The 24,692-nt window shown below is 35.4% G+C and overlaps 8 protein-coding genes across 8 annotated transcripts in view; 4 read left to right on the forward strand and 4 right to left on the reverse strand.

Annotated features, from left to right (window-relative positions):
- Positions 1-3,519, forward strand: part of ELE39_001829 (phosphoglucomutase) — a gene marked incomplete at both ends in the record, with an annotated part of 3,729 nt that extends 210 nt beyond the window's left edge. The window contains 2 exons of the mRNA XM_067345552.1: positions 3-1,291; positions 1,342-3,519. Coding sequence (XP_067199440.1) covers positions 3-1,291; positions 1,342-3,519 — 3,467 coding nt within the window. The remainder of the gene's footprint in view (positions 1-2; positions 1,292-1,341) is intronic.
- Positions 3,520-5,025: 1,506 nt separating this feature from the next.
- Positions 5,026-6,744, forward strand: ELE39_001830 (uncharacterized protein; the record flags this gene model as incomplete). Its single annotated transcript, XM_067345553.1, has 1 exon — positions 5,026-6,744. One exon carries the CDS (start codon positions 5,026-5,028, stop codon positions 6,742-6,744), a length of 1,719 nt encoding a protein of 572 aa, XP_067199441.1.
- Positions 6,745-8,110: 1,366 nt separating this feature from the next.
- Positions 8,111-9,766, reverse strand: ELE39_001831 (uncharacterized protein; the record flags this gene model as incomplete). Its single annotated transcript, XM_067345554.1, has 1 exon — positions 8,111-9,766. The coding sequence occupies one exon, from the start codon at positions 9,764-9,766 to the stop codon at positions 8,111-8,113; it is 1,656 nt and encodes a 551-aa protein (XP_067199442.1).
- A 390-nt stretch (positions 9,767-10,156) lies between these two features.
- Positions 10,157-12,601, reverse strand: ELE39_001832 (uncharacterized protein; the record flags this gene model as incomplete). Its single annotated transcript, XM_067345555.1, has 1 exon — positions 10,157-12,601. One exon carries the CDS (start codon positions 12,599-12,601, stop codon positions 10,157-10,159), a length of 2,445 nt encoding a protein of 814 aa, XP_067199443.1.
- A 560-nt stretch (positions 12,602-13,161) lies between these two features.
- ELE39_001833 (secreted papain like protease) lies at positions 13,162-15,537 on the reverse strand (the record flags this gene model as incomplete). Its single annotated transcript, XM_067345556.1, has 1 exon — positions 13,162-15,537. One exon carries the CDS (start codon positions 15,535-15,537, stop codon positions 13,162-13,164), a length of 2,376 nt encoding a protein of 791 aa, XP_067199444.1.
- A 1,109-nt stretch (positions 15,538-16,646) lies between these two features.
- Positions 16,647-19,436, reverse strand: ELE39_001834 (APG-1 like HSP70 domain containing plus ER retention motif; the record flags this gene model as incomplete). The annotated part of the gene is made up of 1 exon (XM_067345557.1): positions 16,647-19,436. One exon carries the CDS (start codon positions 19,434-19,436, stop codon positions 16,647-16,649), a length of 2,790 nt encoding a protein of 929 aa, XP_067199445.1.
- Positions 19,437-20,251: 815 nt separating this feature from the next.
- ELE39_001836 (Ser Thr kinase) lies at positions 20,252-22,537 on the forward strand (the record flags this gene model as incomplete). The annotated part of the gene is made up of 1 exon (XM_067345559.1): positions 20,252-22,537. One exon carries the CDS (start codon positions 20,252-20,254, stop codon positions 22,535-22,537), a length of 2,286 nt encoding a protein of 761 aa, XP_067199447.1.
- A 1,056-nt stretch (positions 22,538-23,593) lies between these two features.
- ELE39_001837 (uncharacterized protein) lies at positions 23,594-24,460 on the forward strand (the record flags this gene model as incomplete). The annotated part of the gene is made up of 1 exon (XM_067345560.1): positions 23,594-24,460. The coding sequence occupies one exon, from the start codon at positions 23,594-23,596 to the stop codon at positions 24,458-24,460; it is 867 nt and encodes a 288-aa protein (XP_067199448.1).
- Positions 24,461-24,692: the final 232 nt, after the last annotated feature.

The raw sequence follows: 24,692 nt of genomic DNA on the forward strand, positions 1-24,692 counted from the left end.
AGGTCCAGCTCAAGATTCGGTTACTAATTTAATTTTTGAGATATCAAAGAAGTTAAAATTATACAAGAAAATTACACTTCCAAAGATTGATTTAAGTAGAGTTGGTGTACAGGAATTAATACCTAATCAATTTTCTGTTGAAGTTATAGATACATCTGAAGATTGGTTGAAATTAATGAAGAAAATATTTGATTTTCAAAAGATTCAGAGTTTGCTTAACAGAAAAGATTTCAAGATGGTTTTTGACTCTTTGCATGGTGTGGCTGGACCATATGCAAGAAAAATCTTCATTAATGAATTTGGATTATCAGAAAGCTCATTGTTACATTTGGAATCTAAACCAGATTTTGGAGGTCTTCATCCTGATCCGAACCTTACTTATGCGAAGGATCTTGTTGAATTAATGAAGGTTAGAAATCCTGAAAAAGTTGATGAAAATACTCCAGATTTTGGTGCTGCTGGTGATGGTGATTGTGATAGAAATATGATCCTAGGTAAAGGATTCTTCGTTACTCCCTCCGATTCTGTTGCAATAATAACATCTTATGCTAAAGAAGCTATTCCATACTTTTCTAAAGGATTGGTTGGTGTTTCAAGATCTATGCCTACAAGTATGTCACTCAATACTGTAGCAGAAAAGCTCGGAATTCCATGTTATGAAGTTCCAACTGGATGGAAATATTTTGGTAATTTGATGGATGCAAATATGATCGACATATGTGGTGAAGAATCTTTTGGAACAGGAAGTGGTCATATTCGTGAAAAGGATGGATTATGGGCAGTATTGGCCTGGTTATCAATTTTAGCTTATAAGAATCCAGATCCAACAAAGCCACTTGTATCTGTAGAAGAAATTACTAGAGAATTTTGGAATACATATGGAAGGAACTACTATACTAGATTTGATTATGAATCAATTGAAACAGAAAAAGCAGATCAATTCTTTAAGCATTTAAATTCATTATTGGAAAATCATCAGAAATTAAGAGAAATCATTCAACCGTATGGTATTGATGTCAAGTTAACTGATAACTTCACATATAACGATCCAGTAGATGGATCTGTTGCTAAGAATCAAGGTTTAAGATTCATATTCCAGGATAACTCGAGAATAGTTTTCCGCCTATCAGGTACAGGGTCAGTGGGAGCAACAATCCGCATTTACATTGAAAAGAGTGTGAGCGATCAAACAAAAGTTAATAGTACAACAAATGAAGTGCTTAGCGATTTAATTGAAATTGTTGAAAAGAAGATTAAACTACAAGAATTAACAGGAAGAGATAGGCCAACTGTTATAACTTAATTATACAGTAATAAACACTGAAATTGGAAAATTATCAGGCCAAAGATTTTTATGAGTGTTTAATTCCTCAATGTAATTATTTAGGAAATATTTTAATGGAGGCTCGAAAAAAAATATTATCTTTCGAGGGTAAAGACGAGCTAATAATATTGTCACAAATTAAGAACTGGAGAAAAACTTTATTAATTACTTTTTATACAAAGATGATGAGGATTTTGAATATAATCTTTTCTTTAATTCTTGTAAATCAATATGTGAATGCAAACAATAGTATGGGAAACTTCAAGCATTTGCAAAGAATCCATCTGATAAAACCGGTTGATAACCAAGCAAAAGTAGTTACCTCTGAAGATATTCAATTCGACCAAAAAAAGGGTCTAATTAAGAAAAAAGTATCTGTTGTGACAAAAAATATCCTTGAAACCAAAACAACTGAGACTTACTATTATTCAGATAAAAGCGAAGGCACTTGGAGCCCTGATGAAAAGAAGAATCTATTTGACACTTTAATTGAAGAGGTTCAAGTGTCACCTTATCTTGACCAAAAGCCAGGAACAAGTGGTCTAAGAAAGAAAACCCGTGTATTTATGGAAGGTAATTATTTGGCCAACTTTATTGAATCTTATTTCCAATCATTCCCACAAGAACATTTTGAAGGTACTACACTTTTAGTAGCCGGTGATGGAAGATTTTTCTTACCAGAAGCCATACAGATTATATCTGAAATCGCTGCAGCCCATAAAGTTAAAAGGATTTGGACTGGTATTAATGGTTTATGCTCAACGCCGGCAGGAAGTGCCATTATAAGAGAAAGAGAGAATGGTGTTGCAATCGGAGGAATTCTTTTAACAGCTTCCCATAATCCGGGTGGTATTGATGAAGACTTTGGGGTTAAATTTAACGGAAAAAATGGAGGTCCAGCTCAAGATTCGGTTACTAATTTAATTTTTGAGATATCAAAGAAGTTAAAATCATACAAGAAAATTACACTTCCAAAGATTGATTTAAGTAGAGTTGGTGTACAGGAATTAATACCTAATCAATTTTCTGTTGAAGTTATAGATACATCTGAAGATTGGTTGAAATTAATGAAGAAAATATTTGATTTTCAAAAGATTCAGAGTTTGCTTAACAGAAAAGATTTCAAGATGGTTTTTGACTCTATGCATGGTGTGGCTGGTCCATACGCTAGGAAGTTATTTGTGCAAGAGTTTAAACTTCCAGAAAATTCAATCTTGCATTTGGAGTCTAAACCAGATTTTGGAGGTCTTCATCCCGATCCGAACCTTACTTATGCGAAGGATCTTGTTGAATTGATGAAGGTTAGAAATCCTGAAAAAGTTGATGAAAATACTCCAGATTTTGGTGCTGCTGGTGATGGTGATTGTGATAGAAATATGATCCTAGGTAAAGGATTCTTCGTTACTCCCTCCGATTCTGTTGCAATAATAACATCCTATGCTAAAGAAGCTATTCCATACTTTTCTAAAGGATTGGTTGGTGTTTCGAGATCTATGCCTACAGGTATGTCACTCAATGCTGTAGCAGAAAAGCTCGGAATTCCATGCTATGAGGTTCCAACTGGATGGAAATATTTTGGTAATTTGATGGATGCAAATATGATCGACATATGTGGTGAAGAGTCTTTTGGAACAGGAAGTGGTCATATTCGTGAAAAGGATGGATTATGGGCAGTATTGGCCTGGTTATCAATTTTAGCTTATAAGAATCCAGATCCAACAAAGCCACTTGTATCTGTAGAAGAAATTACTAGAGAATTTTGGAATACATATGGAAGGAATTACTATACTAGATTTGATTATGAATCAATTGAAACAGAAAAAGCAGATCAATTCTTTAAGCATTTAAATTCATTATTGGAGGATTCTCAGAAGTTAAGAAATTCTCTTCGCTCAAGTGGGTTGAAGGTAAAATTTATGGATAACTTCACATATAATGATCCAGTGGATGGTTCAATTACCAAAAATCAGGGCGTTAGAATTGTATTTAGGGATGATTCAAGAATTGTTTTTCGAATTTCTGGAACAGGATCAGTAGGAGCAACTATTCGAGTATATATGGAAAAGACTGTGAAAAATCCTCAAGAGTTTGAAAAAACGACGCAAGAAGCTCTAAGTCAATTAATTGAGATAGTTGAGAAAAAAATAAAATTAAGAGAGATTACCGGTAGAAGCAAGCCTACTGTAATTACATAAGTCTTTAAATTAAAAAAAAATACTATAGTTAAACAGTTATTCATTCCAGCATCATTAAGCAGATTCTTTTAAATTTATATTATATTTCAAAAGTTCAAGTACAATTCCAATTTTATTATTAATCAATAATATATATTTCCAATCACACTATATTACAATTCGTCTTGGTGTGATTATGCTATTTTTTTTCAACATTTGTCCTAATTTTTTTTAATTGTATGGATTATTTAAATTTGATAACTGGAATTATATAAGCACATTATTTGTGGACTGATTCCGCCTTCATTCTCAAAAGTGTGACAAAGTTTGTTCTTAAAGTTAGATCAAGTGTAATCTAAGTCTTAAATCATATTATGGGATCATTTATTCTAAATGATCCCATAATTTTTCAAGAAAGATAAAATACTAATGTAGTAATTTTGTCATTTAGACCGTATTGATATCGTTTTGTATTATTTGATCATTAAGCTTTTACGATTTTTTTGTCTTCTTTCTCTTTCCCTTGAATTATTTTCCTAACCCATTTTTATATTCTTTTTGCACTATGATGAACAACTAAATGCTGCTTTGGCGTCAACTCGTCACCTTTTTTTTAATTATAGCTTTAGTTCCATATCTATAGAATGCATAAATGAAAAATTAGGGGAAGTCTCGTACACTGCTACTTTTTTAAAAAAAAATTGTAGAAATGGGATTTCTTTTGTAGTGTAATACCGCTGGATATTGGATCTACAAAGAAATATTAAGAAAAACAATAGTTATTATTGTATTTTAACATAAAATAATTAATCTAATAAACCTGTAAAAACAAGAACAAGAAAAAGAAGGAAAATAAATTTTAACCGATTCAATTTATTAGTTTATTAATCATAAGGCCCGCCTACAACATTACCGGCCCGCCCAACGCCATGTTAACGACAATGTTAGGCGGGAACCCCTGAGACAATTTTAATTAAAATATTTAAGTACCGGTATAGAGGTTAATTAAATAACAGATAATAGATAACAGATAAAATTTTTCTTTTTTTTAATTTAAGGAATTAAAAACTTTTAAATCGAAGCCCCGGCAGATAAAGGAAGCATAGTTTAAAGTAATAGTATTACTTAAATAAATTTATTAAAAGAAAAAAAGACATAAAGTTAATGTTTTTTAATAAATAATGAAAATAATAGTCAAAACCCGGGAATATAATTTAGGAAAAAAAAATTAAATAAGCAAAAATATAAGGAGGAATAAACAAGATAATTGACAAGAAATCATCATCTTTGATACAAATCAAGTTGTTCAGATTTTTTTTCAACAACATAATTTGATATCTATATTTATTGATATATACTAATATATGTACATATATTTATATCACTAGAGAGCCTTGCGTAGTTATCAAAGAAGATTATAATTTGGCTACCGTAATTTGAATATTGTTTAAATTTCAAAGATAATATTTAACATATAGGAAATTTCATGTAACTATACAAATAATTTGGGGATTTCTATGAGAAAAAATGAATAATATGAAGTTTTTGTTTTATTTCGGATTTTTGGTCTATGTTATTGGATCGTCTGTGAGTGCTGAGAACACTGCTCTTCCTCTTCAAGCGAATAAAATATGTGAGCATTGCATTGTAAAGGGTGGACAAACTGTTGAAACGCAGGTTAAAGGAGCTTATTTGGTTTTGGAGAAGGAAACTACCATCTCTCAGGCTCCAGATAGACAAACTAAACCATTTGAATCCATACCTATGCCACCAAAGATAGGAACTGATGATACTGAAGACATGGTTGATGTTAAGGAACTAAGTCCTACTGTTGGTGAGGTTCCAAACGTTACTCCAGAACCTAGATACATCCCAGCTGTCAAAGTATATGAGTCTCAGCTCGAGGAGTTATCATTTCCTGAAGATGTTGACTCAGAGACGCAGTCAGAAGAAGTTGACGAGGATACCGAAGATGAGCTTATTTTGACTCGTTTGCATCTTGGAGGAAAAGTAGATTTGGTTTCAAAGAGAGATAAAGAAGGTAAGATTGAGATTCAGAATATTGGCAACCTCGATTTGTCTTGTACTAAAGTCGAAGAAGAGACCACGAAAAAGACCAAATCAAAGCTTAGAGGCAAGAAATCTTTAGAATCTGAGACTGGGTGTGAGTGCAATGGCTCTCAAAGTGCCCATTTCTTGACATATGATTTGCTTAGGTTGCAGTCTCTTAGAGAAGAGCCCATTGGCGGTGAAAGCACTACTGAGAAACCATCTACAAAGGATGAAGAGTCTGAGCAGAATGGCGACAATGGTCATGCTACTAGGAAGTTGGCTCTTGATTCAGAATGTGGTAAGTGCGAGTTATGCACAGAAGAGAGAAAATGTTTCTATCACAACGGAAAGAACGCCTCTGATGAGTCTGTTGGGTTCTCATCTACTACCACCACCTCCTCCACCACCTCCTCCACTTCCTCCACTTCCTCCACTTCCTCCACTTCCTCCACTTCCTCCACTACCTCCACTACCTCCACTACTACTACTACTACTACCACCACCGCCTTCCCACCCTCAATGTCGGACGAGGAAAAATCCCCATTTGTGAGTGATGATATATCTAATGAAGAAGTCCCATTTCAGGATGACTTGAAAAAGACTCCATCTGACAAGACTAGTAAGGATATTGATATGAATGTTTTATTAGACAATATGAATGATTTGGTTAGGATTGTTAAGGAAGGAAAGGAAGAGCATGTTAAAACTCAGAAAGAGCTTCGTAAAGATAGGGAGTTATTAACCAAGGTTATTTTAGATCTCAGGGACTCTAAGGACTTGACACAATTATATATACAACTTGCCAAGCTTGAGATGGAAATTAGCCTGGTTAGACAAAACATTGGGCAATTGAATAGAGATTTGGAAAAGGCCAAGTCCTCGAGTAACTTATTGACTCAATATGAGAATAAGAACAATGCAGAATTAGAAATAATTAGAGAGAAGGCCATGAAGAACAAAATCCACTCTCCCAAACTTGTTAGAATTATTTCCAGGCTTGAAAAGAGAAAGAGCACTACACATGGTATCCAGATGGATGTTAATAGGAGGATTCAGAATTTATTACAAGCTATTTCAAATGAAGAAACCCGTGTTTCTGAATTATTGGAGCAAAAGAAAAAGGTTGAAGCTATAATAAAGAAAATATCTAGTGAAGAAAGATTATCCTTTGATGAGGTTGACAAGAAAGAATAACTAATGGCTCTCAAGGCTTAGTTCTCGTTAATTTAATATATAGACGTTTCTATCATGAAAGATAAGCCATCTCGAAATGCTCTTTTTATCTAGCACTCTTTCCTTATTCTTATTTAGTTACACAGGAAAGAGAAGTGACTTCATATTTTCCAGGGTTTCCAAAAAATGATATTATTGCCACATCTACCTCATCCCCTTATCTTGCTCCAGTTCTCTAAAGAGTCGGGCTTCTGACTAATATATTATTATGGTTATACGCGCTACTACTACTACTACCACTACCACTACTACTACTACTACTACTACTACTACTACTACTACTACTACCGCCACTACCACGACTACTATCACCACCACTACTACTACTACTACTACTGCCGCAAGTGCTGCCCTACAGAGGTGAAAAGGAGCTTATATTTTTTTATTCAAACATGTTTACAAGAGTTTTCCAGCTCTTTTTGTGTATGGCGATTTTTACTACTCGAGGAAGAAGTGTGTGGTCCATTTCACTATGTGATAAAAGCTAGTAGTATCATCACCTTACCCATGCTATAAGGAAAGATAGAAAGGAGCTCAATAGAAAGGAATTGGCAAAGGGGAGGAGAAGTTATGAGGGAAATGAGAGAAAACTAAGGAGAAGAAAAAGAGGGAAAACCTGATAGAAATGGAATATAATAATATTAATAGTTTGGAAAGTCGCCGTACGAAATCGTCGTTGATGGCTTTTATTTACTTTTTAAATTCTACCGAGAATCTTCATTATTTAGTCCATTTTAATTATTACATTTTAAAAACTGCATTTGTGTACTGTTTTCACATCGGTATGTGGGAAAATGAAAGAATGTTGCCGCCCAAGTGCGTCTTTGAGCGTTACTGCATGTTTGTTTTAGTTCTTTTTCATATACTTGTATTTTAAAAATAATGGTAAATTAAAAACTGGCTTTGCTAGACTATTACCTTTAGAAACAATCTGAATAGGGAAGGACAAATTTGACAAACTATTTCAAAGAAAGAAAATAGTTGCGTTAGACTAGAAAAATCAGGATAAAGCCTAGTTATTTTTTAGTAAAAAAAATATATTAATTTAATTTATACTACTGACGCGCGTACCGGCGCATGGTCCATTTGCATGAAATATTTAAGCAGCCCGCACTCAATCATTTCTTTATACGCTCGCTAATTATGTAAGAAAGAGGGGGTGATGGGTGTGTGGCGCGCGCGCTCATCGGTGTGGGAAACTTTTTATGATTTAATTTGTCCAAAGAGTCAAGTAAAGTGAGATTATTAACATAAAGCGTCATTCAGCTTTTTTTTCTCCCTCTCAACGTTTAGTTGAATTTCCGTGACCGGGTCGGCCGTTACCTCCTCATCCCCCCTTTCCTCCCCGACTAGAATGCCCTAGACTAGGATGTCTTCTTCGACTAGAATTTCCTCTTCGACCAGAATATCCTCTTCTACTAGAATTTTCTCCAGTTTTTCCAGAACTGTTTCCTTTTCCACGGCTGGAATGCCCGCCTCCTTCTGTGACATCTCGTGTTCTTATAATTGTTCCTCCAGAATTTTCTCCAGTGCCAAGAGCGCCTTTAATATCAAGTTTTGAAAACAGATGATCAAACAAGGTAATGTTTGAAGAATTATCGTGACGAGATTTCAAGAATTCCCTAGCATCAAAGTCAATTTTCTCAGCTGATCTAAGAAGTCTTCCTCTGAGAGGAGCTCCAGGATCATGATCATCATGTAACTTATTCCTGTCACTCTTACTAGATCTAGATGTTTTTGTTGTTGTTTCTGCTGCTACTGCAGTCTTTTTCTTGGGCTTTAAATCTTTTTCATCTTTTGATGATAAATTAAACTTTTCCAGAGAAACCAAATTCTGTTTCTTATATTTTTGAATGTCCTTAATAAACTCATTATAAGCTTTAACACTACTTTCCAAACTCCTGGTATCATTCTCAGACTCGTCTCTACTTGTACTCCCAATAGAAGAAAAAGTTGAACAAGGAACAGATTTTAACTTGGTTTGACTCTCTTTGTTTTGTAGATAACTTTGCTGTGCATCTTTAACCTGCTCATTTAGCTGCTTCCTTTCGGACTCCTTATTAGCAAACGGGATAAACTTTGGAGGCTTTTTTGTCAGATTTTTTGATCCAGAAAACCCTTTAGATCCTGATCCACTTAATATATTATTCAATTTCCAGGATTCCACCAAGGATTCCACATTCCCTCCCAAATACCTTACATTGCTGTTTTTTAATAATAATATTGAATTCTGCACTTGCAACGTATTTAATCCTCCTTGTTGTACGTTCAATAATAACTTCGTACCTGGATATAATACTTTATTGTCCACATAATTTATACTATTTAATCTCTCATATTCTAAAGCATTAATTATCACTGTCTCATTCTTTTGGGCACCTAACTGTTCTGAAGACGATACCTTCGCTCTACCTGTTGTTAATGTAAAATATAACATTCTTTTTTTAAGCCTTCCTTGACTTGCAAATCCTTTTTTTCCTTTCCCTTTTTCCACATCTAATCCAACTTCCTCTTGTTTCTTATTCCCCCCTTTACTATTACCACAGTAATCCTCTTTATTACCTAAATCATCATAGTTATAATCATCATTGTAGTCTGCTAAGTCATCCCAATCTTCATCTTTAAGATCATTATCCAAATCAATATCATCAAAACCCGCAACTGAAGACTTTTTTGATCTCAAACAATCATGTGATCTTACTACCATTACTAATAAATTATTCAAATCTGTAACTAATTTTCCATCTTTAAATTTAATTGATTCCCCTACAAAATAATGTCTTAAATCACAATCCAATATAAACTTATCCAGATCCTTTTTCCATTCTTCGTTGCCTGTACCACTTTTATTACAAAGAGCATTCTTTCCAGCCTTCCCTCCCTTTTTCTCTAATTCATCCAATACCTCTTGCCTCTTTTCCTCTATTATAGATAATATTCCATACTTTTCCCTCAAATAATCTTCCACTTGAATTAGATTCATTTTTTACCACCACTCCAAAGTAAATACTATTATTACTTTTTGGATTTCTCAAGTCTATCAGAGAAGCTAATTCAAATTAACTTGTTCAAAATGAAAACCTTAATATTAATATAACCAATTTTCTATTTTTAACCAACACAAAAATTTTTAAAAAAAAATTGCTAGAAATTTACATTTTATTTTCGTGATCCAAAAGCACCGGTATAGGAAAAAAATTCAAAGGTATTGGTGTGGGGGGCCAAACATCATGAGGAAAGGGAGGGGAAGAGGAGGATGAAGAAATAGAAGGAAAAAAACAATTAAAACTCAAAAATTAAACAAGCTAGAATTTAGAAAAAAAATAATACCAGACGACGAGGAGAGCAGAAATAACCTCTCCCTCTTTTAGCCTTATTGCCATAAGTAATAAATAATCCAAGGTTGATTTTCCTGCATAGATTTTAACTCACTATATAGATACTCTGAAACCCTTTGGTGATTTAAATTGTTACTATCTTCTGTCCCGTTGGAAGATCTCCTAACTATACTGTTCATTTTTTTTGATACTCTTAGTTTGTTGCTGTAATAGGTGTTTTCAGTATTAGCGAATACTGGGGATATTCTACCAAACCCAAGCAAACTTGGGCCACTCACGCTCCCAACCCTATTAATTGTCCTCCTTAGAATCCTGTCGTCCATCCAAGTCTCACTCCTTTTATGTTTAACCATATGTGACAGAAACAATGATGACTTAAAGTATCCCAATACAAAAAACTTTCTTGTACAAGTAATATCATCTAAAGTAAATGCATTTGACTTTGAATGATTGTATTTGACTGTACATCCCAAAGTTGGACTTTTCTCCTTCTCAAAATGGTCAAAGCAACTTTTAAAAATCTTAAAAGCTTTTTCCTCTAATACAGAGTTACTTATCCTACCTTGAAATATAATCAAATCCAATATCTCCCAAACTATAGAACAATTCCTAATTTGGCCTTTGTTATCCTGGTTATGCCAGTCCTCTCCCTTTGTTGTCGCCTCTATCAAGCTTCTCAACAACTTAATATCCTCAAAATCTATCAAAGTCTCAATGTAATCCAAGATTTCAATAACCAGTGATACTAAATAACCTCTAGTAGTGCTTAAACTGGAGATTCTCCCAACTTCTGAAGATTCCTCTTCTCTTATACAAAGCTCCACCACCATTTCCCAAATATACCCTTTCATTATCTTAATAATCTCAAAGTTTATCATTCTTAATCTTGAACCAATAATATTTGGTACCTGCTTATTATCTATCCCTCTTAATAATTTAATTGGATTTATTAATATCCCTCCTCTTGATTCTGAATTCATTACTTGATTGTTTAAATTAAAAATTCTAGCCCCCAAATCATTCATCCATTTTGTTGATATTACTCCAAATAAACTTTTCTTTTCTCTTTCTTCTTTCTTCCTATTCTTATTCTTTTTCTTCTCTAATCTTTTTTGATCCTTTTCCTTTCCCCTTTCCGCCTTTACAATAGTATTTATCACAAGCATTAATCCAGAAGCCAGTCCAGAATAGAGATTAAAATTCTCTAAATTAGATAAAGAGTCATCGGTAAGTATAAATTCCAAATTCTGAAGAGACATTGACAAATTAAATAGTAATTCATGTATTAATTCATCTGATAATGAAATCTTGTCTACTCGGTACTTGTTTTCACTCCAGATATTAAATGTATTATTCATTTTCTCACTTTCTCTAAAGTATCCCATTCTTCTTGATAACTTTGTATCCATTGACAAAGGTGTTAACTCTATATTAATTTTTTCAAAATTGAAATGATCAAATACTTGACTTAGATCTAAAAGTCCTTCAAATATATCTAACAAAAACTCACATGTTGAATTTATCAACTGTGGCCTGCCCCTATTCCTCCCTCTACTTACCAGCTTCCTTCCATCTCCCAAGTCCTCATCCAACCCAAGGTTTTGACACAATCTCAACAATATATCCTCCAATTTTATTTCGGTAGCTATAATTAATAATTGGTGATCTTGATCTTGATAGTATAATATTGCAATTATCAACTTTAACAAGTGAAATACCGAAGGATGATAAACTAAACCTACCAAATTTAATACAAACCTCCCATTTCTTGTTGATAATATATACTTCCAAGTCCATTCCAAGTCGTAAATCATCAAAGAATAAACCAATTTAGAAAAGTTGGCAATCCCGACCAGATTAGACTCAAATTCAAATTCTTCCTCATACTCATGATTTTCATCCAATATAAATGCTATTAAGACGGATATTGGCATTGCATATATCCTATCCAATCGGCTATCTTCTACTGCAATATTATCTTCAAGATTAAACTGCTTGTTTGATATTGAATATGTACCATCATTGCTACGACTATTTGAACCTGATACCAAATTTAACTCAATATTTAAATTTGATTTTAAGCTGAAATTAGATTCGAATTCCGAGCTCCTTTCTGAATCTATATCTAACACAGAGTCTGAATCTGATTCTGAATCTAGATTAAAATCCAACTCAGAATCCTTGGCTGAATCTGAATTAGTATTTGCATTAAAATTTATCCCAAAGGTGTAACCACTTATTAACACATCCAAGAACACACTCGTACAAAGCAGCTCCGTTGCCAATCTACTATACTTGAATCGCTCTTCTGCCCCTTCTGATGGATATAGTGAAATCTCCAATAATCCCATAACACTCACTGGATCCATAGCTATTTCCATCAATTCATCATTATTTATTAAATCCAAACTATCCAAAAACTTAAATTTAAAACCTTCAGAATCACCTCCTCCTGTACCAACCAACTTCCTATCATTCATCTTGAATACTATTACAATCAATTATCTCTTTTCCACAGTTAATAATATCCATCAACTCTCCAACTACTTCCGAAGTTAGATATTTCTGAAAAAAACTCTGGTTTTAAATCCTAAATCTTAATTTATCACTTTATTCAAAACACTCTCGCTATTTTATCATTTTTTATTCTCATTTTCTCTTGAAACGTTAAAAAAAAATTTAATCGGTACCTTAATTTTTTTACCCTGTGCCGGTGTTTAGGTACCGAATTTTTTTACTCATAATTTTTAATTTTTTTCAAGGAAGAAAATACAAATTTTATACAAATTAAACTAAAAAATATTTACATACAAAAACATCAAACTAAGAAATCATTTTTCCTAATTCTTTTTTATTCTCCAAGCATTATATCAAAAGATATTTTTTTTAATTAAGACCCTCCTCTGTAATACATAAAATTCTCCACTTAATATAAATACATACTAACCACCTTATAAATTAATTCCAACTGAATCCAAGTCAAGGCACTGTTTTCTTTCCTCAAATCCTATGTTCATCCCGTCAATGTTCCAAATGAATCTCATAAATATTGAAATACTGACTCATCATGTACCTTCTGTAAATCAGTCACCTTATATTTTTTATTATTTTCATATATTGTAACAGATGCTCTAACTGCCGCATGTTCAATTGATAACTCATTTACTCCCCTAATTATTCTACAGAACCCTTTCTCACCCCAACGCTTACCCCAACTATTTTGAACAATCCAATAAGGTACCCTTTCATTACCATAAGTCTCCCACCCCCATCCAGTTATTACCATTGCATGATCAACTTTGTACCAAGGAATACTTGACCAAGGATATTGCCGTGTAATAGGATCATAAAAACCCTTAAATACTCCCGAATTATATAATGAAAACTCCAATGTTGGTTCCAAACTAACTGCAATAGGGCCTTCATTCCATAAAGATTCCATAATATCCCGGGGAGTGGTTCTTCCATAAACGTTGTTGACATAACTATACTCCCTTACCTTAATTATCTTTGAACACGAATTTGGAATGTTCTTTGTAATAGGAATCCCTTTCCTACATTGAGTATTTGCTGCACCCATCTGACCACCTAAATCCCAACACAACTGTTGAATAACATTAAACTTTTTAGTAGGAATACTATATTTTTCATTGTTAAAATGTTCCAAATGTTCATTATCTGATGAATTTTCATCATCAGAGCCCTCATAATAATCGTGTAGATTTGATATATGTTCTACATTACTAGCACCATCCAAATGCTCTTCCATATCATCTTTATAATCCTCTCGGTACTTTTGAGCTTGACCATTTTCATAATATTTGTCCTGCTGCTGGCCATTCTCTTGATCATATTCCTCTTGTTGCCTAACTTCTTCAATTTGAGACCCTTGATTTTCAAACTCCTTTCCTCCTTTTGTTTGTAAAAAGCTATGGCCATCATCCGCAATTCCTACTTCATCTGGTGTGTGCACAGGAGTTGGATATATCTTCTTCAAACCAAGATGTTCGGCATAATCATGTATACAATCTTGCGTTCTAATACCAATTTCTTGAGCAAATCTAAAAGCAAGAGTAATTAATCCGCCACCACATCCCTGATTGTAAACATTACATTCTGACATCTGTATTGATGATGCATACACTTTTCTTACTATGTCAGGGTCGCTTGAATACTTAATCCATAAACGAGATGTAATTATTGTAGCTGCTGTTACCGCAAAGCAATCTCCACAGTCTCCCTGATTAAAAACTTCTGGAACTAATTTAACCTTCTTTCCTAATCTTCCATAAACATGCTCAGGATTTGACCAATCAAATGACCTAATTCTCATCCAAATTGGCTCATCGCTACTATTCTTTTTAGAACCAGAAATCTGCTCTTCTTCTCTGACACTTGATATTTCTGTAATATACTCTTCATTAGACTTTTTTCTTTGAACAAAATGTGGCGAAATTTTCAATGCTTTTCTTACTTTTGGTAGTGTATCCAAATTCTGACTATTTTCTATTTCAAATTTATTACTCCTATTCCACAGTTTATTCCTATTCTCAAATCCTGAATACTTTGCTGATACCTCATTTAAATACTCAGCAATTGTTGGATTTTGTGCATTAACGGGATGATCTGGAGGTAATCCCAAAGGTGATGATCTCCATCTTGGAAGTTTTAAAGTCCATTCTGTTCTATCTGTCGTTTTACCGTCCCCATCAAATATCCTCATTCCATACCAACAACCTCTTCTCAACTTTAAATCTTCGCTCATGACTAACCAAGGGTGATTATCATACTTACCTCTCTCTTCAAGTGATAATATTCTATTTTCTTCTTTATTATCTTGATTGGAAATCACACTTTCAGGATATGAATCCCACCAACCTAGAAGAGTTGTGTGGCAGTAACAATATGATGCATTAATATCTTCGTATTCATTAATGTACTTAAAGAACGCTGTATATCTATATGACTTTGTCCAGAATGTAAAAGCTTGATCTAATATTACTGTCCAGTTACCCACTGTACCAACTTTTTCAAAATTATTAAACTTTTTTGTATCAACACCATCCAAATTCTGAGTTGAGATAACCTTTAATTCACTATCTTCAAATTTTACATCAAATGTAAATGAAAGTTTAAAATTATCGTTAATCAATCCCCTTTCTGTTGGTGTTAACAAATTATGCGCAAAATCTCTATCTGGAGATGGAAATCCACATGTTGGATCCTCAAATTTTTGATCCAAAGGACATGGCTTATAAGTTCCCACATGAATTCTCCATGTGCCAACCACATCACCATGAATACAATTTGGTGGCAAGTCGCTTGATATTTCTCTAATTAGGGTTGAAAATAACCAACAAATTAAAGCCCATTTTCTTTGCCAAATGGTATTAAAACTCGACTTAATCCCTCCCATCAAAACCCTTAAGCTCCTTTTAAATCTTGAGTTTAGCTTATTGTTGTTTTAATTGAACCTCCTGCCTTAATATTTCCTATTAAGTTCCGTGCTTTGATTTATTCGTAATGTGCCTTGTTTTATATAAATTACAAAACCCGATTCTAAGAATGCTCTGCCAAAGGCAAACTTCCAACCCTGTTCTATAACTCTTTTATCTTGAATTATTATTACTTGTACGTTTCTGTTTTTTAGTGTTTTTTTTTACTGCCATTATCTTATTTATTAATTTAAATATTTTTGCGGCAGATGTCTCTACATTTATTATTAATTTTTTCTTTCTACTCAAAATTTAACTATTTGTAATCAATTAAACAAATATTCCGATATACTTCAAAGTATCTCAAAATTCAAAAACTTCCAATCTACCCTCCTCTTTTGCCTACTTGAAATCCGATATGCTAATAAGGATTGTCTTTAAACTACTCTCTTCCCTTTATATTTGTGTCCATTTACTTACTATTTCATAATATAGTCCAATTATTACTTGTTCTCTTCTCAAAATACTTCCTTATATTTCCCTCTTCACTCTACATTCTTCTATTTTATTCAATTTTCCTCGGGAAATATTTATTTAAAAAATTAACGCCTTTTTTCACTTTTATTCAACTTCAATTAAAATTTTATATTTTAAAAAACCTATGTGGATAATTTTCATTTAAAAACACGTAATCTGATTGTTTGCATGCAATAAAAATTTGAAAGTTATGTGGCTTGTAACGCCGGTGTGAGATTTGTGCATGCACTGCATGCTGGTCAGAAAAGTGTAGAAGGGAAAAGAGTCTTAAAACAGTCGAAAATCAACGAGGTAGGAAAGAAAAGTAAAAAACTTTTTAAATATTTTAATTTTTCAAAAATTAAAAGAACTAAACTTCCCTATATATTCTACAACCATCCTCCCTCCACTAGTTTAGATCCTAGAGTGAATGTGTATTTCCTATTGTGATAACCTCAATAAGCCTTATAATTTTGGGAAACTTATACTAGAAATTTCTTTTAAAAACTCCAAAGAATTTAAGTAACAGCTATTCTATTTCCAGTTGCATAAGCTCGGACTCTTGAATCACTTTTCAAAGTTCGGACTGATCTCTGTTTTGTTCAGAGCTTGGAATACCGCTAGAGTTGTTCAAAGAGGCTGATGAGGAGTCAGAGTCTATGCTGGAATTAGCACTCATAGGGGGAATGAATTCGGAATCTGCTGTCCCGTTACTCGACGAAGCTGTGGAATTGAATTGATTGGAGGTAGAGTTACTGTTAGATTGGGTTTCATTGTCCTGTTTTTTTGGCTTTGACTTAATCTTAGGTCTGGGTTTGGGAATGTTTCGAACTCTCTGGACATTAGAAACTACGCTATCTAGCCTCTTAAGAGTCTCTGATCTGAGCAAAACTGGAGAGTCTGTTGGCTTTAACTCAGATTGTTTTGATTTAGTATCATTGTACCAAGCCTGGAACTCATCCAACATACTCTTTACCTCAGCAAAGGTCGAATTTTGGACCCATGTGTGGGTAAATTGTATCGCCTCAAATGTCTGAATTGTGAAATTCAGCTTCTTATCAACATTAGTAATCAATTCGCTCCTGTGCTTAAACTCTTCTGCCTTAACGTGAACCGAATCTGTCTTGTTGGAAACCTTCTTAATCTTATCCTCTACAAGCTCCAAGGTGATATCATCACCAATCTCATATAACCAGTCTTCAGTCTCTGATAGAAGCTTTGTAATTTCCTCTCTCTCTTCCTCCAGAGTTACCTTCTGATAAATATCGTCATACAGCTTATTTCTGTTGTCATAGATAAGTGCCTCCAATGAGTTCTTTGAGTACATTAATTGCCTATGCTTAGCATCCAGCTTGTTCAGCTCATTAATATGATGGCTAATCGACTGCTTAATCTCCTTAGTAAGAGGTAAAGGACAGTCAAGAGGCTCCTCTAAAAACTTAAGCATGAATGGCTGAGATCTTGTTATCACTTTGTCCTCGTAAACTGTCCTAGTAGAGTTTTTCTTATCGCCATTTGAAACAGATCCACTATCCGTCGAATTTGTTGTGCTGTTTGAACTAGCAACAGAATCCCCTTCCTCAGGCTTTGTTGAGTTCACTGGCACTGTGACTGGAACTTTAATTGTCCGGTTTACCATCTTCCACCCATAAGCACTCTCCAGACTCAAAATTCCATAAGTGTCCACTTTTATTTGAAGAGTAACATTCAACAACGAAGATTCCCCAAGAGCACCACCCTCCTGAGCCCCAGAAATAAATTCTGGAATTCCTGAAATGTTGAATCTGGAAATCGGTCTGCCATTCTCAGTTAAAATTACAGTAAAGTCCTCGCCTGACTTGAGCTCAATATGGTGTGCTCCATGGTAGTGAGATGTACTATTAATAACCGGAATCTCCCGATCGCCAAAACTTATAGAATAATTATTGGAGGAGTGCTCACTGTAAAATATGTTCTTTGTCCTGAAAGTAGCTGACTGGTTTGCTGCGACGAAAGCCGCTCCAAAAGCCATTGCCTCGTCCCCATTCAACCTCTGGCTAACATTCTTCCCAAATGACCCAAAGTGTTGATCCAACAATGCTCTCACACCAGGAACTCTGATACCACCTCCCAAAATCTCCACATCAGTAATATCCTGCATAGTCCTGTTTGCTACTCTCAGACTCTCATTAATCGGTTCCAAAGCCTTAGACAGTATCTTCTCCTGAATTGATCGATCAAACTCCTCCCTAGAAATTGATTGAGAAATATCTACATCTTTATAAAGGGACTCCACAAAAAAGTCCGCCTGCTTCAACGTTGAAAGCAATAACTTTGTCCTCACACTCTGTTTAGCAATCTTTTGCAACACCCTTGAATTGTCCAACGGCACACCCGCCAGCGGGCTTTTTTCTGGGGCTGTCCTTATCCTATTCATAATTAAGTCGGATATTGCTTGGTCTGCAAGATAGCCACCTGAGTTGTAGTTTGTGGAACAACCTAATACATTGATTTTGTGAGTCTGAACAGTCCTTCCCATATGTGTGGCGTTCACTGGGTGGAAGTCTACAACACACGATGAGGTGTGTTTGGCTCCCATGTCATAGTAGAGAAAGGTTGAATTCTCATTGTTTTTTAAATCCGTTGATTGATGCACTGCGGCTGCTCCAAGAGAGTTTACCAGTCCAAATAGATTCAGCCCCGCAATCTCTGCTGAGTCTACCAAACTCTTTCTTTGTCTTTGGGTGAAAGTTGGGGGAATGGCAATAACAGCCCCGACTGTCTCGCTACCGAAAATCGGTCCCGGGTTCAAGTTCAATGAGAGGCCACCCTTCTTGCTTTGGCTATCCTTGGTGGAAGAGCCCTCAACCATGCGTCTCAAGAAGTCCAAATAATGCCCAGTAAGCTCCTCAGGAACCATTCCATGACCATCAATTCTAACAACCAATCCATTCTGAACCTTGTTCTGCTCTATAACATAGGGGAATAGGTCTCCACGTAGACCATTAGGAAGAGTCACTTTACCATTATGTTCTCCTGTAGACTTCGTCTCACCAATATCATTTCCACACATCCCCAGAAAGCTTGGAATGTGTAGCAAAGTACGAACTGGGTTCCTGACCATGCTTCCAAGGGCATCCTCACCAAATAGACGCACTATAGATGGAGATGAAGAGCTGAATGATACAGCTGTCGCTGTCTTTCGTTGGCTGTGAGAGTTCAAAACAATTTCGATCCCTCTTCCTGGACGAATTGACGCCACTTTTGAATTATCGTTTCCAATATCAATTCCAATCAATGAGCTTCTGGCTAAGCTTATCAAGGCTGAGCTTGAAACCAGCCAAAGTAAAAAGTAGCTTAAAAATCGCATCGGTATAGGCTTCATTTTCTAATTTGGGCTTGGACTTCTTCCGTATTAAAAAAAAAATCAAATTACTTTATTTGTGCTCTATTGCGTTGCTAGGCCTTTATTCTTACCGTCCAGACTCCCTGAACTCGAAATCAAAGCTTAAAATGTAATTCCAGTCTTTGTGAGAACTATATTTAAACTCTCCGTTCAAGTAATCAATTATAAGAGATCTTTCTTAGGAAATCCGTCTTCCTATATTTGTCAGACTAAGGGAAATAAAAATAGAGGATTTTCCAGACTCCTCTACTTTCTCCAAAATATCTACTTATTCTCAAGTTTTAAGCTTAATTTTGGCTTTTTGGTGTACCGGGTAGGTTTTGGCCCCCCTCCAAATTTTAAAGTGCCCCCCTGGCGGAAATGTAAGGGCTAAAAAGGATACGACACGTATACACCGGCATATGCAAAAAAAAGATTAAAAGCAAGCAAAAGGCTGAAAATTTGAGCTTCCCCTCATATTTTAAGGAACAAGCAAGGAGGTATTTGTACTAATTTTCAACCTAACGGCTATTGAAGCAGGAATCTTGTCAAAAATCTACAAAAAAGCTATACTCCAAACATATAGGAGTTTAATCAGAGAGAATATCATTGATCTGGATCTACCTTTATTTGCATAAAATATTCATTGGGAATTGAGGAGTCTCCTGTATATATAGTGAGACTTTAAGGGCAGAATTATTATGTACTTCATGTGGAAAAGAAGTTGAGTTACACTAAGTTAAGGCTATATTATAGTGTATATATGATATATATGATATATATATATTATATATATATGGAAAGGTGGTCAATCTATGAAAGAAAAGACACCAGGAGAAGCAAAGCGAGGTGATATTGAAACCAAGTCACACTCGGGATTGGTTTCCTCGTTCCATGCAGATGCTCCCACTTTCCAGCCACGAAGTGGCTTCGTGGTAGGAATGGGAGCAGGAGCTGGGGCAGGAACAAGCACAGGTGGAACTTCAGGCTCAGCAGGGGAAATGGGATCTGGATTAACAGCCTCAGCACAACCTTTTATTCCATCAGCAATAAGGCATAATACAAGCAATACTATTGATCATAATGAGCATGGAGGCTTTCAGATCTCCTCCGCTGGTTATTCTAGCTCCCAGCTGGGAGCCCATTCAGCAGGTGGATCCAAGCAGAATGTGGTCTTTAGTGGTTCAGGAAGCCTATTAGGAGGGAATACTCAGGAATCTGGAGGGTTTGGAGGAATGGACCTTCTGGGTAGTGCTTCCGTCTCGGACGGAGCTATAGGTGTCATTAATGGTCTCCCCGGATCAGAGTACGAAGGATTATTACTTGGAGGGACGACTTCTGGACAAAAGTCCAGCTCAAGCTTGCAGGAGGAATCACAAGCCTCTTTGGGAGGAGGAGGCATTCATGCTGTTCAATACACCTCTGGGACTGGTTCCGGGGCAGGAAACTCAGGTCCTGGTGGTTTCCAGAGCCATGGCATGAATGGAATCGATTCCACAAATTACTATGGAGATTCAGGTAACCACATAGTGGGCCAAAGTCACTCCGTAACAGCTGGATCGGGACCAGGAACTGTATCTGGAGGGGCAGTAGGATTAGGATTGGGTTTGGGAGTCGGGGTTGGAGGATCGGCCCCTTCTGCAGGAATCGGCCAGCACCACCATCCGCACCCTAATGTACTGGATCTTTCAGAATATTGTAGAAGGGTTAGAGGCTGGAATCTGCCATTCCTTAGAACAGTCCCACAGATGAATGCAATCACTCAAATAAGACATGAGCTTCAGCTTCAGAACATTTCCCTTTTATTAACTCAAAACGATATTATCTCAGCTGGTCAAAGTCACAGTGGGAACTCTGGAGAAGGAGGAGGCACTGGAGGTAATGGGAGCGGATCTGGAGGAATCGGACAACACTACGTACCTCCCATTGTACAAAGGATTTTCTACGGTCTTTGTCTGCTAGACGACTCGAATGTTGCCTCGACTACTAGGTTTTGTGGCTACCAGACTTACGCTTACAAGGCAATTAACGTGGAGGACTACTCTGCATACTGCTTAAGAAGAATAGATGGATTTCCCTTATCCGAGTTTGAAGCTGTGAGACCTCTTTTGGAGAGATGGCAGAAGCTTGCACAACATCCGTGCGTAGTATCATATAGACAAAGCTTTGCATCTTTGGATTTTTCCCAGAGTTCGCTGGTAGCAGTATATGATTACATCCCTAATGCAAGCACAATGGAATCGGTTCATTTTAAGGAGCCTATTGGAGAGCCCTTACTGTGGAATTACATTATTCAGATTGTCCTTGCTTTGGTTCATATCCACAGCTCCCAGCTTGCAGCCAGAGTAATAGATCCAACAAAACTCTTAATTTCATATAGAGGCAGACTGCGTCTGAACTGCGTCGGAATCTTGGACCTAACAAGGGTAGATGAGTCTAAAACTATCTTAGACTACCAGAAACAAGATCTGGTTGCACTTGGATACATTATCCTCGCATTGTGCTGTGGTTCCCTGACGATTATTAATGACCTAAACCATGCAGTTGAGCAAATTTTCCTGAAATCATCTCTGTATTCAAATGACCTCAAGAAGCTGGTACTTATTCTTCTCTCAAAGCCTGCTTTAAACAAGAATAACCTGGATGTTTTCATTCTAGCCAATATGCTAGCAGCCAGAATGATTCCTCAAATCGAGCACAGCCTGAAACTCACAGACGCTCTGGAGAACGAATTCAGGAAGGAAATTGACAACGGAAGACTTTTTAGACTTCTCACCAAAATCAATACAATTGCGGACAGAACACAACTTAATGCTATCCATAAGTGGAACGAAACTGGAGACAGATATATTTGCAAACTTTTTAGAGAGTACTTATTCCAACAGACCGACAGCCAAGGAAGGCCCGTAATTGATATGGGCCATATTCTTGACTCTCTTGCCAAAGTTGATGTTGGGACCAGTGAAACCATAACTCTCATGTCCAGCGATGGATCATCCATCCTACTTGTCTCCTTTGCTGAGATCAAACACTCGATTGAAAAATCTTTCTGCGAAATCATCGCAGCTACCACCACAAGCTCCAACTTCCACGACTTATAAGACTGTCCCTAATTACTTAATCTAGACTTATATAGAAAATTAACAGAAAGGAAACATCTTTTCTTGCTAATTAGTAGTTATATAAATTTAGTCATGCATGTTTTGCGCGCGCATTTTTTTACATTTTTTTTGTGAACTAGTCAAATCGCCTACTTTCAGAGCCTTTAAATTTTAATAAGTGGAGCATCTCGGATCTATCTAGGTTCTGATGGTAACTCGAATCAATTAGAAATTATGAAAGAGTTCAGGCACAATGTATTTTAAAAAGAAAAAAACTTTTTTCTTGAGGACAGTGCAATCTCCCACTGCTTCTTTCAAAATATTCCCGCCAAAATCAAAAACCATAACTTCAACCTCAAGGTTGAAAAACTAGTGCAGTTGGCCTGTGGGTTCCCGCTCATTCTCCCGCCTGGATTGCATGTCTAAATACGTATAGGAGGAATCTTGGAAATAATTAAATAGGGGGTAAGTTGAATCTAAATCTAATTAAATAGATGATCGTACTGTGTGTAAAAGTGTGTAAGGAGATGCTAATATATAAAAAATACGTGACAAAATAAAATACGTATAATTAAGAAGAAAATAAATAGGTTTGTTTATATATATATATAATATAATTAGAGTAAAATATAATTCCATAGGAAAGGAGTAATATTTGTATGTATATATATACATACTTATATCAGTATTAAAGAAATAAAGTGACTGGAAAGCTGAGGAATGAAGAGATCCCGTTAATATAGCTGTAATTCGAATAACTGGTATAATTGCAGATTAATATTTAGATATATTTATATGCAAAAAATATAAATATATAAAAATACGTGCACAAAAGAGGATAGAAGAGAAAATTTAAGGTTTATTTTTCCTTTTCTCCCCCTCTCTTCGGAACATTACCAAATTGCAAAGTTGTAATTGGGACTGGGGAGACTAGGCAGTATATTGGTTCTTTTTTTTTGAATTGCTCGTGAGAAAAGCAAAACAACTTGTTACTGATTATTATTGTTACTACTAGAATATTGAAATACATATATATTATAAAATATATTTTGAAATATGGGAAATCAGTTAGTGAAATTACGAGCGGACAGAGCTCAAGATGCTCAAGACGTTAGAGAATGGGCATTCGCAACTTTCCCTGGATTAGAAACTAACTTGGAGGCTATCTTTGCTTATCACTGTGTTGATGGAGTTGGATTACTAGATTATGAGACAATTGAAAAAATTTCAAGACATTTGATTATGAACTTTGGATATACTGATTTACTTTTGAGATTCACAACCGCAAACGGTGCCTTAGACAACAGACATGTAAGTAATGGATTAGCTATATTAGATGTTGATATTAGAAAACCAATAACTTTGGATGCTTTTAAGAACTTTGTTGTCTGCTGGTTAGACAAGTTAATCGAGGTTCAAGATAAAGATGTGGAGAATTTGAACTCGGCATTAAATAATGAACAAGAGAAACAAAAGGCCAGAATTCTTCACGCAGTAGCCCAATGGAGAGAAAGATTCAAGACTATTGATGATTTCCATGTATTTTGTGAGGACGTCAGAGACGCTAAGAAGGTTGAGCTTGATGAAGTTGTTGCTGATGTCTATGATATGCAAGAAAGGCTCAACGAGCAGCAGCTTAGACTCTTACAAAGACAAAAAGAAGTTGAGGAGGTCTACGCCAATGTACAAGCAGAGGAGGCTGCCATACAAGAGGCCCTTGCCAATGCTCCAACTGCTTCTCAAATTATTTCCGAGGAAATCGCCAAGACGTTCAAAAATAACATTCAAGGAGATGTTACTCAAATTGCATATTCATCCGAACTTACTCCATTTGGAGCTCCAGTTTCTGCTGGTGCTTCTACTTCTTTCAAGAGAAATATTCCAAAAGCAAGAAAATCTGCAAAAGTTTTGGGAATGTGCTAATTTTTTAATATTTCTAGCAGAGCCAAGACACTACTTGACGCTTTATAATATTTGCAATCATAATTTGAAGAGTATCACAAAAGGGGAAAAAAATAGCTGAAAATTAAGCAAGGTCAGGTTAGAAAAGGGTGTGATGTATTTGGAACAAAAGTAATGATTATTTATTATTTAAAGTTAGTTATCTTGTTCTTTTTCATTTACTACTAGAATGATATATAAATAACATCTTAAG

Source organism: Cryptosporidium sp. chipmunk genotype I (genome assembly GCF_004936735.1).
Source record: "Cryptosporidium sp. chipmunk genotype I strain 37763 chromosome Unknown contig_2, whole genome shotgun sequence".
Classification (NCBI taxonomy): domain Eukaryota; phylum Apicomplexa; class Conoidasida; order Eucoccidiorida; family Cryptosporidiidae; genus Cryptosporidium; species Cryptosporidium sp. chipmunk genotype I.